The 14,516-nt window shown below is 34.5% G+C and overlaps 1 protein-coding gene across 1 annotated transcript in view; it reads left to right on the top strand.

The window, feature by feature from the left end:
• ADAMTS6 (ADAM metallopeptidase with thrombospondin type 1 motif 6) overlaps positions 1–14,516 on the top strand; it is a 295,386-nt gene that overhangs the window by 186,425 nt on the left and 94,445 nt on the right. The window contains exon 11 of the mRNA XM_027606633.2: positions 6,478–6,585. Within this exon, the coding sequence (XP_027462434.1) occupies positions 6,478–6,585 (108 nt within the window). The remainder of the gene's footprint in view (positions 1–6,477; positions 6,586–14,516) is intronic.

Raw genomic sequence — 14,516 nt, 5'->3', positions numbered from 1 at the left:
TTTTTTTCCTGCCTACAACATTGCTACTAAGAAGTTGTGAAATGTATGCTTTAGTATCTTCAGTAATAGGAGATTCAGTTTTATTTCATCATTGTTCGGTTCGGACTTTTGGAAGACTTCTCTATACATTGAACTCAAATCTGCTCCCCCCAGCTTTTATCCATTTACTCAACTGACTTCTCTTCTAAGTTGGCATGCATATTTTGTCTCCAGTCCTTTATGTAACTTGCTTTTTTAATGTCTAGGAGAAGAGTTTCAGTTTCAAAAACATGACAAACAGTAAATACAATCACTTTTCCAGGTATAAAAGCAGAAAATGCCAGAGCAATAAAATGAGTAAAACATAATTAAATATCATTTATTTAGCTACAACATGTTTTTCTGTGATGAAAAGGCACATGGGTATAGTAACAGACTGTGGAATGATGCCAGTATTATGATAAGTCTTGTTTGTTCATATATGATTGTTTCCTAGTGCCTTAATGATGTGAAGTTCAGGTGAGCTTTCTCACAAAGAAAAAATCTATAGTATTATATAAAGTCTCATAGAAAAAACCTGCAAGTCCAAAGAAGGATCTTTATTGGATGTAGTAGATCACTTAGTGCTCCATTCCCAAAGCTTTAAACAATCTATTACAATCATGAGGGTAAATGAAGAATCTATAATTATATATCCTTTGTGTTATTTTTTTAAAGATTGACTGATAAAGACGATATACCTTGAATCCAATTCTTAATTTTTATGAAAATAGTGTCTGTTGAAGGCAGATATCCTCAAAGACCTACGTCTCTAAGGAGAAAGCATCACAAGCCATGGGGTTTAAGGCTACAAAGGATCAACTGATTAGGGGTGCTGGGATCAAACGCAGAGATTTAATAGTACAAAGTTTTCTGGCTATGAAATTACCTAAGTTTTCAGTGGTCTGCTCTAAGCTTATTTTTCCCATAAATCCTGTTTTCTTCATAAGTGGTTTTACAGAATGCAGGGGTTTTCACAGAATGCATTTATTACATTTCAGCAGAAAACTTGTGTATATAGAACAAAAAAAAGGAAGGTAGGGATATGCCAGAAATGAAGAGGAGTTTCAGTTCAAATGGCAAGCTGCTGAGCTGATGTCTTCCATGTTAGGATAGGAGACATCACCTTGGGTATGAGGTACGCGTCATTTCTACTATGAAGAAATACCTAAATGGAAATGACAAGTAAGTGTCTGCCCTTTGCTTTGGATGGGAAAAAATGGCACACATGAGAAATTGAAGCTCTAGGCTTGTGCCTTACATAAAAACAGAGTATGACTTTGTACAGTCTCGATACATGGTGCTGACCAAATAGATCCTCATGAAAACTAGTGAAACAAAAACCAAGTGAAACCTTGGGATGTATGATAGAAACAAATGCACGAAGCTACACTTCTGCAACTCAGGAAGCACAGGATGCTCTATGAAAAAACAGGATTCCCTGAAGGTAAGCTTGAAGAGAAAATAACAAACAACATGAGGAAACAGTCCACCATGACGTGAACAAGCAGAAAGATTAGCACCCCAATTGAAAAATATACGGTAAATATGAAAAGAATTTAAGAGACATGGTGGTTAGAGTGACAATATCTAATATAAGTTGATTAGAAGTTCTGGAAGAATGGGGAAGTTGTATATTACAAATCTAATTATATAACTATATATATATATTATATAAATTATATAATAATTTTTCAGAATCAAAGAAAGATATAAATTCAAAGCATGAGCCGCAAGTAGATAAATAAAAGAACACCTAGATACAGTGGTGAAACTGCACTATAGCCAAGACAAACTCTTGAAAGCAACTAGACTTTAACACAAAGAAACAGTGATTAGACTGACAAATGATTTTTCATCAGCCTCCATATATGGAGTCCAGATGACAATGAACTTAATACCTTCAAATGCTGAGATAAGATAAATGTTAGCCTAGAATTCTATATTCAACTAAAATATCATTTTAAACATGAGGGTAAAAGATACATTTTTAAACAGTGAAGAACAAGAGTCCCTGGCTGCCTGGGTGGCTCATTCAGTTAAACATCCAACTCTTTTTTTCTTTTTTAGGATTTTACTTATTTATTTGACAGAGAGAAACACAGCGAGAGAGGGAACACAAGCAGGGGGAGTGGGAGAGGGAGAAGCAGGCTTCCCGTTGAGCAGGGAGTCCGACGCGGGACTCGATCCCAGGACCTTGGGATCGCGACCTGAGCCGAAGGCAGACGCTCAACGACTGAGCCACCCAGGCGCCCTAAACATACAACTCTTGATTTCAGCTCAGGCCATTATCTCAGGATCGTAAGATCGAGCCCCATGTCAGGCTCTGTGCTCAACAGGGAGTCTGCTTGAGATTCTGTGTCTCCCTCTCCCTCTGCCCCTTCCCCCGCCTCCATCTCTTTAAAATAAATAAATAAATCTTAAAAAAAAAAAAAAAAGGAACAAGAGTCTCTTGCTAAATTAACTCTGAAAGGATGCATGTCGAAAAGAAAGAATTTGAATTCAGAAGATAGTGCTGGGACATAAACAATTGATAAACACCTTGATACGTTTAAAAAAACAAAACACTGATTATCAAGTTTTGGGCAGTGAGTGGTTCACAAGCTTTTAGATTTTTGTAGGCAAGGGAAATTTCTCCCTGAAAATTAGCAAACCACAGGGATGTTAACTTTAATTTTGCCAAGTAGAAACATTTTGTCAAGACTGCCATTAACACATACACCCTGCTCTCAGGGACCTTACAGTCTATCGTAACACCTAAAAAGTAAAAAGAATAAAACTAATAAATAAGAAGAGTCTGTTAAAATAAGAAATTTAGTTTCATGAAAAAAAAATCTAACCACATTGATATCACTCTTCCAATTTTGTCACAGAATATTAAAAATTCCATAGAGCAGTGCCAATCTACGGCATTTGAGCTATGTGTCTGATTGTACCCTACCTTCTCCCTGGTTCCTGTAAATTCTTTGAAAGTGTTATTTTTTTCATTACACTAACGTAATGCCTGGTGAATAGTAGATGCTCAAGAAATATTCTTGAATGAATGGGGAATAATGTTTTGTTTTGCCAGACAATCCTCCCAATTGGTTAGAAGTTGAGCCCATAAAATTAGAGAGTCCATTTCCTATTTTCAATGTCATGTAACAGAAATTTCCCTTAGTGAGGACTGTTGATAACTTCACTCTCCTTCCTTAACCTCAAGGGCAAGCACAGAGACCAAAATTTCTCCTAGGGAGTCTTCCCAAAATAAATTGTAGAGTTAGAGAAGGGAATCACCCTAACACAAGCAATGGTTCATTAGTTCATAGAAGTCATAAGAATAATCTTAATAAATCTTAACTTCTAAAAAGAAATATGAGTATGTGAAAGAGAACTATGTTCTTCTGAGCTAAGATGGTGGGTAGTCAAAAAAATCATCAATCTCTCTCACTATATTCTATCATATTTATTTTATTTAGGGATATTAATCCATTTCCTATGATGGTTGTTATACAAATTCCCCAAGAGCCAAAAAATTTCAGAATGCATTTAACTTACTAGTGAACCAGCTTGTAACCTACCTTAGGGTCCTTATTTGGCAACTGATATACCTATGCATATATCTATGCAAATATATCATCCATGTTCTAGGATCCAGCAGTTTAAAGAAGGGTATTAATAAATGTCTGAAAATGTTTTCTGGGCGCCTGGGTGGCTCAGTCAGTTAAGCGTCTGACTCTTGGTTTGGGCTCAGGTCATGATCTCGGAGTCATCAGATTGAGCCCCATGTGGGGCTCTGCACTCAGCATGGAGTTCACTTGAGATTCTCTCCTTCTCCTTCTCCCTACCCCTCTGCGCCTCCCTGCCCAGTCATGTGCACGCTCTCTTTCTCTAAATTAAATAAATAAAATCTTTTTTAATAAGAAGAAAATGTTCTCAAGTTCTTTCAGGAACTGTGCCTCTTGCTATCTTAGTATAAAATAAAATTTTCTTAGTTTTTATCTTTCAAGTGAGTATTTTTTTATCTTGGGAAATCTTAATTGAGATGTCATGATCTTTATTATCCAAGTTGACATTGTAGATAAGATCTCTTTGAAAACTCTTCAGAGCCTTTTCTGAGACTAGTTTAACATCTTGGGAGTATTTCCTATACATAGATTTACAGTCCCATGCTTTAAACAGTAATTCGTGGGACGTTAATGCCCTAGCAAAATTCCAATCCCCAGGAGCCCACTAGGTAATAAAGTCCTGTTAGCAGTGGGAAACTACCTTTCAAAATGTGTTATCCTCTGTAGGATAAGAAGGCTCTATCAAGGGCTGTACTGTGAATCTTGAGATTAAAGTTTTGGAAAAAATATCTTGAGCACTTGCCATTTTGGGTAGAGATTTTCAAGGCACTTTTGGAAAAAAGAGTTTCTGTAAGTTGACCTCACAGTATGTTTTCCTCATAGATGCTATGAACATTGTCCCTTTGAATGATAGAATTTTCATTTCACAGTTCTATCTAAACTTCAGGCTTCTTTGACTTCTGTCTAAAGTAAGATTTAGACCTAATAAAAATCATAAAAGATCAGGAGTATAGTCCAGGATTATGGATAAAAATTTTTTTTGGTAATCTCTTAAGATACTTTTTTTAGCAATGTTTCTCTGTTTTAGTGAACACATTTTTCTTTGAATATGGGTATTTTTGATGTATGGGACAATATTTTAAGACCCTAAAATGTTAGTCCTACTGTTTTTCTAATATTAAACTGAAATAATATATTTAGGAACTTATATTAGGAAACCATCTCCTATAAGAAAAGAACACTAAAATAGTATAAATAACCTCATAAAACAGAAACTGAAACTTTGAAGAAAGTAGAATTTGCAGTACATTGAGTTGTAAGAACAGGAAAATTATATTATGATCTACAGTACATGTTGTTTATCTTTTGTAATGTTTTAACTCTCTTCTAGCTCAGTAGTTCTCCAAATAGAGTTTAAAGTAGATAAATAAAGTATATAGAGTAGATTTATTCAAAAGTATTTTAAAAGTCTAATAGAGGGGTGCCTGGGTTAAGCATCTGCCTTTCAGTTAAGCATCTACCTTTGGCTCAGGTCGTGATCCTGGGATCCTGGGATCGAGTCCCCACATGGGGCTCCCTGCTCAGAGGGAACTGTTGCTTCTCCCTCTCACTCTGCCCCTTCCACCTCCCTGCCTCCACTCGTATGTGTGTGTGTGTGTGTGTGTGTGCGCGCGTGTGCACTCTCTCTCAAATAAAAAAATCTTTAAAAAGTATAATAGAAATTATATATCTCCTTTTGTGCCTGGTGGAAGGGAGAATCCTAAAGAGGCGCCCAAAGAGGTCCCCTCAATGTTACACCCTGTGAGGCATTTCCACTTGTAGGAAAGGTAAACCAGTGAATTAAATGTTACCACTTCATTTCTGAATTATGTTTACATGACATAAGTTTTTACAATGATGTTTTGAGAGTAAAAAGAGCAGTTGGGAAATAATAGCAATAAAAGTGAATTATACATAAATTTATCTTTGCACTCCAGATTAATATATTTTTATTGCAAATATGTATTTTATACTAAACGGTTCTAGTGTAACTAAAAACTTGTACTATCAGTAATGATGCTAGTCGGTGATCATATATAAAAAGAAATAGAAAAATTTGAGTATTTTCTTCAAAGAAATGATAGTGAAGACAACTCCAAACAACATCTGAAATATATCAGTTATGAAAATGACACATAAATAGCAGCATTTGTTCAAAACCACATTTCCCTTTCATGCAGGTGGGCTACACTGATGATCTGCAAATAACATTGCTAGATTGTTCTTTATGAATTTTAGAAATTACTCCCTGCCCTTGCCCATGGTCTCTCTCTTTTTTTTCTTTTTAAAATGGTATTTGTTTGAATATTACAGTAGGTCTAGGAAGTCACCACCTGGTAACACTTTATTAGTAATTGGTAAGTTGGTACAATTGTATATTCTTGAGAGTAATAAACCTATTTCCTTTCTACATATTCATCCATTCTCCCTATTCTTCTACAGTAATGAAATTTTTTTTTAAGAATTCCTGTTTAAAGATTTTATCTTTAAGCAATCTCTACACCCAATGTGGGCCTCGAACTTACAACCCCACAATCAAGAGTCATGTGTTCTACCAACTGAGCCAGCCAGATGCACCAGTGCATTAGTGAAATTTCTGCACATTATTTTTTAAAGATTCTGATAAAAAAACTAAGATATTCTTTATCCACTAAAATAAGAATTATAAAGAAAAAGATTCTGCAAAATGGTTAACACATCTTGTATAAGAATCTCCTCCAAAATCTTCATCTTTTGTGCTTCAACAGCAGAAAAACACTTGGGATGTCTTTTTAAAAAGTAATGCGAGTAAACATAGGTATATTTTTTGGAAGAAGTGGACATGATTTTAGTCTCTACTTCTGATCAACTTGCTTTTTGCCTTCTTTCCTAGGAAGTGTGTAGAGAGCTCTGGTGTCTCAGCAAAAGCAACCGCTGTGTCACCAACAGTATTCCTGCAGCTGAAGGAACACTCTGTCAAACTGGGAATATTGAAAAGGGGGTAAGCTCAAAATATTTATTATCTATTTGACAAGTAGACTAAACTGATCCATTTCTGGTGTTGGTATTCAACCTCTAGGAAATCATGCATACTAATTTAAAATGCACTTGAGAAAATAGTAGATACCTAGCCTAAAGAGTTAATTGGCACATATAGACATCTGCACATCTGCAGTGTTTGGGAAATTACAGTGATGGTTTATTTTCTAGCTCTGTTAAAACTTTCTGTGCATATATGTATATATTTGTATAGAAAATCCAACAATAATCTTGTTGTCATATATTATAGTCTGTTTAGTCATGTAAGTCTAGGTTTCTTTCTGATAAATAATTCCCAGGAAAATTATGTGACCCACAAATATAATTTATAACTAGAGTCAAACTAGAGTTGATTTAAAATTACAACATAAGAGGGCTAGTAGTAGAGGAATAATTAAACATTTTACTGAGCATAGAAATTGTAGCTAAATAATTTTAGTTTCATCAGTCTAGTTTTCAGAAAAATATCATTATTAAGAATTATTCAAGCAGATAAGAATAGTTTATGCTATTTCTGAAATTCTTTAGGAATTGCTATATATGTGAATTCTAGAATTTGTTGCTACATGCTAAATTTACAATAATAACTACTACTGTCTTCTGTTCTCAGTTCTGAATTCTTCCGTTAGTTGGGGGACTTTCAACAAAGATTACACTGCATTTCAGGTTGCAATCTGATGTTTAAATAAAAGAATGAAAGCTTTTGGGCAGCTGTCACAGTTTTATTAATCCTTGCTGACGGCTTCATTCAAGACCTGTGACCTAGTGCCATGTTGATGGCTTTTCCATGCTGAGTTTGGAAATGTTGGTAAATTGTGCTAAATGTATGAATTGATAGGGTCATTTTTAAAGGATTAAGGATCTTTTTTTTGAGACTTTGTAAGTAGCCAGTAAAAATACAGAGACCTTCACACACTACAAAAAATTCTTTCTTTTTTTTCACTGAAGTAATAGAAAATATTAAGAACTGAATTCTTGAAACAACAGTCTAGGTTTATTTTGGAGTCAGCAGTTCTTGTCAACGACAAGTAGCAATTTACATCAATCTGTACTTAGAAGAAATACATAGTAGTAAGGGGGGAAAGTTACAGTGAGAATCTCTTTATTTGCCCTTGATTGATTATTATTCTTGTGATCTAGTCCATGGGCCACAGTTTCTTTTTGCCTAGAATAATACTATCACTAAGCCTCATGGTTCTTGTTATTGTACTTTATTTTTAAATCCCAAGCATAAAGAATTCATTCTTTTAAACCTCTCACAGTCCTCCTACTAGCATTCTATAAATTATATAATCACTTCAAGTAAGGAAACCACAGGTGGTGGCTGTCTGAGAACACATAGCTCAACCCCACTAATCATTTATATGGTAGACACATATTTAATATCTTATTATTTGTGCTTAATAGTAGGACCCTCAAATGTTATATCTTAACAGTATTTGCATATATGGGATAGAGGTGATATTTGTTTGGAAATTACTGACAATTTTGAGGGATACCAAGAAAACACTCTCAATAATATTAAATCTAACAGTATTGAATTTAAATTTGATAAACAAACAGAGATATAATACTTTTAAGCATATACACGAATAAGCACAGACAGGAGAAAGTGAATAAAATGGGACGAAAATATATTTGATTTCTAAAGATTCACATTCTTTTTTTAGAGCTTATTTAAGTAATCTCTATACCCAACATGTGGCTCGAACTCATGAACCTAAGATCAAGAGTGACATGCTGTTCCGACTGAGCCAGCCAGGCACCACTAAAGATTCACATTCTTAATTTTGGATAGTGGTTGTCAACTTTTTGATCCCTAAATAGTTTCTTCAAATGAAGTCTACAGAATTCTGATAATATACATTTGAAAAAATGGAAATACTCTTGTTAAAAGAACTCCTTGCCTACCTTCTTACCCTGTCCTTGGACCCTTCTCAGCTTCTTACATGCTTCAACAGAACATCTTGGGCTCCATGAAAGACTATTTAAGAACTTTGTAAGTATAGCAAAGTTGGTGTACCAAGAGACCACTCATACTCACAATATCGTAGTTTCATATAGTCAACATGTTGGGTTTCACTATCTAAAATTAATCTACAGGGCTCTACCCTAGGCATAGAGCCTACTTAAAAGAAATAAATAAATAAATATTAAAAAATAAAAATAAATAAGATTAATCTACAAAGCAAATATTAACCATGCTTTCAGAGACATGGACGATCAATAGATAGCTTTATGAAAGTGACTAACAAACTTTAAATGACTGAATGAAAAGAACAAATACATATGCAGACTTCTAGAAAGGAAAAGGGCAGAGTGCTCTGAGAAGACCCTCAAACCATCTCTATCATTAACAGTGAATTTATGAATAGGCTTTCAAAGTACCAGATCAACCTACATATTTAAAAGAAAAAAATAAAAAGGACTAGATATGGGAGCTAAGCCATTCTTTATTTTTACCAACTGTACTTGCCATGTTATTTATTTATGAATTTTTATTGTTAATTTCAGTTATTTTTTTTCCTTAAAAGGGAAGCATGTTTACTGTTGCCAAATGCAGATTTTTCTCTTAAGACTATATCTATTTAGAAATTAAACCAGAACTCAAAAAAAAAAAAAAAAAGGAAATTTTTTTACTCCAACCAAAACAGCCATGCAAAGAGCCAGTGACACAATTAAAGTAGAAATTTCACCTGGTCTAGTCAACTTTGTGTGGCATTAAAATGTAGTTGGCATTACCAGTAACCATGATGATGATGATGATAATGAAAATTTTTAAAGTACTTACGCTGTGCCAGGCACATATTTGTTCTGTTTAATATTGGCAAAAATCCTATGAGGTGGGTACTGTTTTAACTCCATTTTACAGCTGGGGAGAGTAAGACTTGAAAGCCTAAGATTACACTGCAATTTAAAAGCAGAGCTGAGACTCCAGCCCAGGTCTTTCTGATTCCAAAGTTGAAACCGTGCCCCTCTACACTGCCCGTGATTTTACCTTACCTTCAGTTGGGAAATTTGCAGAGAAAAAAGCAAATTTTTCTTGTCACAGGAATAAAGTAAGTCACTGAGCCTGAGATTGGTGGTGACAATGTATTTTACCCTTTAATACTAAGCGGATTTTTCACTTATCTACCTGTAACAATTTGTTATCTCAGGAATTACAATGAGAAAGCACTGTGGGCAGAACATTGAGGCAAGAATATATGATTGTGTTACAACCGGCAAAGTAATGAATCTCCACTTTGAAATGAGAGAGATCTATTTCAACATTTTGTAGTGATCTTGTGAGGATGGAGTAAGATGATATCTCAGTGAGCTTTTTGTGGGCTTCTTCAGAGGAAAGGTGCCAGTGTATATTACTAGAGCATCATCATTCATTTCATTATTTTCCAACCTTAGATGATGGTGGGCAGAAAATACTTCACCAGACTGTCTTAACTGGCACTAACGAGCATCAGAGAGTATAAGCATGACTTTGTGTGTCTCAGAAACATGAATGGAATACCCATGACTGACCTCTGATCTTAACTTTGAATTTCAAAACTACTGTCTGAAGAAGGAACAAGAAAAAAACCTACATCCTGTCTAGCCAGCAGGATAAAACCAAAGCTGCTCATAGTTTTTTTGAATAAATCCTTTAAAAAAAAAAGTGGGGGGAGGGGAGAAATATTGCTCAAGTGATAGCATAGACATATCCAGAGGACTGGATCCACAATGATCTCGTCAAACTCTGGCTGCAAAAGATATGGGATCCCTGCCCGGGGGCGCAGTTCCACAAATGTTCCATGTAAGTATGGGAACTGGTCCATGCACATTTAGCAGATGGAGTAAGAAATATGGCCAAAAAATTAAAAACTGATCTTTGCGTGAGTCCTGGGGGGTCTGACATCGCTATTACAGCCATTGGATGTTTGCCTGAATAAGCCATTCAAGTATTGAATAAGAACCATATGGTCTGAATGGATGTGCTCAGGGACAGTAGCATTAACCAAAGGAGGAAATTTGATGAGCCCAGACGGCGCGCTGGTACTGTGCGTCCATGGGTCACACTCCTGCAAATCAGTCAATATAGCTTTCAGCCAGAAGAACTTTCCTTAGTCATGGCATCAACAATAGCTTTTTGGACAGGAATCAGAGGGATGCCATACGTGATAAAATAATAAACAAAGATTTAGACTGTAAAAACTTTGATAGTAGTGTTGGCATTGTTACTGAACAGGATGTTGAGGAAAATCAAAACTCAATCTTTGCAAGCTCTGATGGTGACCAAAAAGTCTCCAATACTTGGTTTATTGCCAAAATATTGATTTAATGATTCTACAAGACCAATTAGAGATTATAGCGCAGTATGTAGGCCTACACATGCATAACATGGATTCCTAATATCTTTGCATGGGAAAATAGGACTGGATTAGAATAGGGTTATTATAAACCCTTTTAAAGCACTAGATATATGATAGGACCTTGGCAGCCCTAGATCTTAATTCACTTAAGAGTAGAATGCAATATGTTTTGACTGGGTCCCAAACTATAAACACAGGAAGTGAAAAAAGAATAGTCCTTTCAGTTGCTCTAGAAATTTAAATAGCATGGGATGACAAGTTCTGATTTAGAATTTGGGCTGAAATAAGCTTTTGCATTCCTGCACCTGCACAGAGGAAAGATAAGGCTTTTAATAGTGCCGTGCGCCAACTCTCAGCTCTTCTGACTTGGGAAGAATGTTCCATATTGAATCACCAAGATCACTTCCTTCAAAATCTTAGGATTTCCTTAGGGGCCTCTCATTCCTGATGCTGGTTGGACCCAAAGTGCTGGCTATGGTACAAGATGTACCATAATCGCATCCTAAAATGATTCTCATTAAAAAATATATATTATATATATTTAAAAATACTGTGTATACCCATCTTGAAATTTTGCTTTGTGGAATTCTGACAAATTCTCATTTAGATTGTTTGATTTGTAATATATCTTGTTGGAACGTAATTCCCTGATGTAGATCATGAAATAAACAACATCAAAAGATGTTGTTTATTAAATGGGTAAGTTTTTTTTTAAAGAAAACTTTTAAAGCCTCACTGGAATGTATCATCTTTCTAGGTCGTTTTAATGACATATTTATTTTATTTAGAAGGAATGTGAAAAGCAAGAATGAGCAATGTGAGATTTTATTCTTGAAATGTGATAGTTTTACTTCTGTCACCTCTCTGAATCTAGCTGAACATACCTGAATTAGGAAAAAGAAGGCCAAATTTACCCAATTTATCCAGAAAATTTAGGCTGAAGTAACAAAACTGATATTTAGAATAGTCTAAAATCAATAGGTTGGATATAACCTTTGAGAATAAAGATTAGAAACTGGTCTCCATCTGAATATTTAACTAACTTAGTTTAAGAAATGAAGTAAAATTCTATGCCTGTAAATAGAGCTTTTACAGGGTTAGCAACTTCAGGTGGAAAAAAAATAAGAAGAAAAGTAGAAAATACAACATTCAAAATTCTCAGCTTTATATACTTCAAGTTATTTTATTTGGTATAATCTAATTATATTACTAATGACTTAAAGTCTTGGTGTATATTGATTAATGTAATAATCTAGAAAATTAGCTCAACTTGTTCCACATGAAGTTCCCTAGAGGTTTCTTAAAGCATTTACTATTAAGTTAAATAAGTTTCTTCTCTAAAATCAGTGTACTACGTTAAGATACTTACCAGCACTAGAGCAGAGAAATAGCAAGATTTCCAAAGAGATCCTTTACTGGAAGTATAAGGCAGGGAGACACTAAACAAAACTCAAAAGACCATTTTGCCAGAGATCAATATCAACCAAGTCCTTTGGTAGATTTATAATTTCTTTGAAGGCATGTCTGCATAGAACTAATTTCCGAAGCTGTCTGATCCAAACCGCACTGGATTTGAAAACTAAAGTTAGTCCCTATCTTTTAGGTAGGGTATCTGAAGAAACAAAATACTTGCTTTGGACCAGGGATATCGCTACAATAAGAGCTCAGGTTTTGTAACACAGACTACACACAGACTGAATTAACTTGTTAACTAATTAAATAAGTTGTTAACTGGTTATTAAGCTAAACTCTAATCTTTTGTCAACTGCTAAATGACTGATACATTACTTTTGGAAAATTTTTCATTTTTTAACCATTAATATTTGTTTTGAACTTTCTGATACAATTGTCTATTATGTTATAACTCCATGGAGCAGATAAAATTCAATAGCATGAATTTATGCAATGAAAGGTTCTAGTAAGTCACTTATGAAATACTGCTGTGTAGATGTTAATTGATGATGAGAACTGAGGAGAATCCCACAAACTGAATATTGTGTTTGTCTTTTACCTTAAGAGTAAGTTTTAAAAAGAAAACAAGAGAATTTATGTGACTTCTCTCGCTGTCCTGCATTTTGTGGGCATCTAGGAAACATATATAACAATATTATAAAATACTTTGGAACCTACATCTTTCAGTATTCTTATAGCCTTCATCATTTCTCTGTCCCCTGAAAAATGCAAAAAATTAAGTTTTTATCTATAAATTATAAGAATACTCAGAGGTCTGAAATAACATGTTGCTGTACACTTGCAACTAAGAGTTTTTATCTCTAGTGTTATTTTGTATTTTATGAAGTAAAGATAGTACAGTGTACTTTAATACTCTAATATACTTCTAATATATAACCCTATACCTACGTTGTTTTTTTCCCCACTGATTTCTGTGTATTTTAGACAAATAATCCTTTTTCTGTCCAAAGTGACTTTGGGCAAGTCAGCCTCCTTAAGGTTCTGGTTTCCTCCTATGAAAAAATGAAGCATTTAGACCACATGAATTCCAAAGGCACTCTGAGCTTTAGATGCAACTCTGTGATTATATAAAATAAATGTAAAATTAAATTTTAGTGTTATTTGGCATCAATAATGCTAAATTTCCAACTTGAAAAACAGGTAAATTTTAAGATTTGGAATTTTTTAAAGTGTTAGTTGCCATTAATTGAAACCACAGGGAATAAAACCAGGAATTGCTGGTCAGTAATACATTGCTCAGTTATTCCCAAAGGAAAATAGGCACAGGCATAAATATTAGTTGGCCCAGATTGTGACTTTTGTATAGGTGGAGGCCTAACACAATTGGGATATCATTATACAAATGGTTGGTTTTCAAAATCAATTAAGTAAGCTGTAACCTGGCAGCTGAAATATTCTCTCCCTCTCAAGTGTACATTGTTATTAGTAGCCCTGCTCCCAGGGTTGATACTGTATTACCAGTTCAGCCAGCTACCTCTGGTTCGCCATTTTGGACAGATGATCTTTTTCTTCATGGTAATTTTCATAAAACTAATTATCTTTCATAATGTCCTACTTCAACATTTATTAGACTTGGGGTCAGAATGCTCTGCCTTATAACCAATCAAATTTTGACTTTCTCTTGCCTAATTTTTGAAGGACAAATGATAATTAATTACCCAGTACTTCTCTGAAAAAATTCCTTCATGTTGTTAAAACTACTGAAAATTGAGTGCAACTACTATGGAAACAAAGATGAATTTGACTTTTTGTTTACCCTCCAGTATCTCTAGTTCTGTCCTTACATGTAGTAACCAGAATAGAACACAGAATTCTATAATTTAAGTAATGTATTCATTCATTCAATAAATTTTTGTAGTATATCTACTACATGCTAGACACTGTTCTAGACATTCAGCATTTCTAATAGAACATTCTGTGATGATGGAAATGTTCTATATCTGCTCTGTCCACCATAGTAGTTACTAGCACATGTGGCTATGCAGCCCTAGAAATGTGGCTAGTGGCTCTGAGGAACTGAATTTTACATTTTAATTAAATTTAAATAACATAGTCATTGTTATATAATGCTATG

This window comes from Zalophus californianus, chromosome 5 (genome assembly GCF_009762305.2).
Source record: "Zalophus californianus isolate mZalCal1 chromosome 5, mZalCal1.pri.v2, whole genome shotgun sequence".
NCBI classification, from domain to species: domain Eukaryota; kingdom Metazoa; phylum Chordata; class Mammalia; order Carnivora; family Otariidae; genus Zalophus; species Zalophus californianus.
This window is presented reverse-complemented; position numbering and strand designations above follow the sequence as displayed.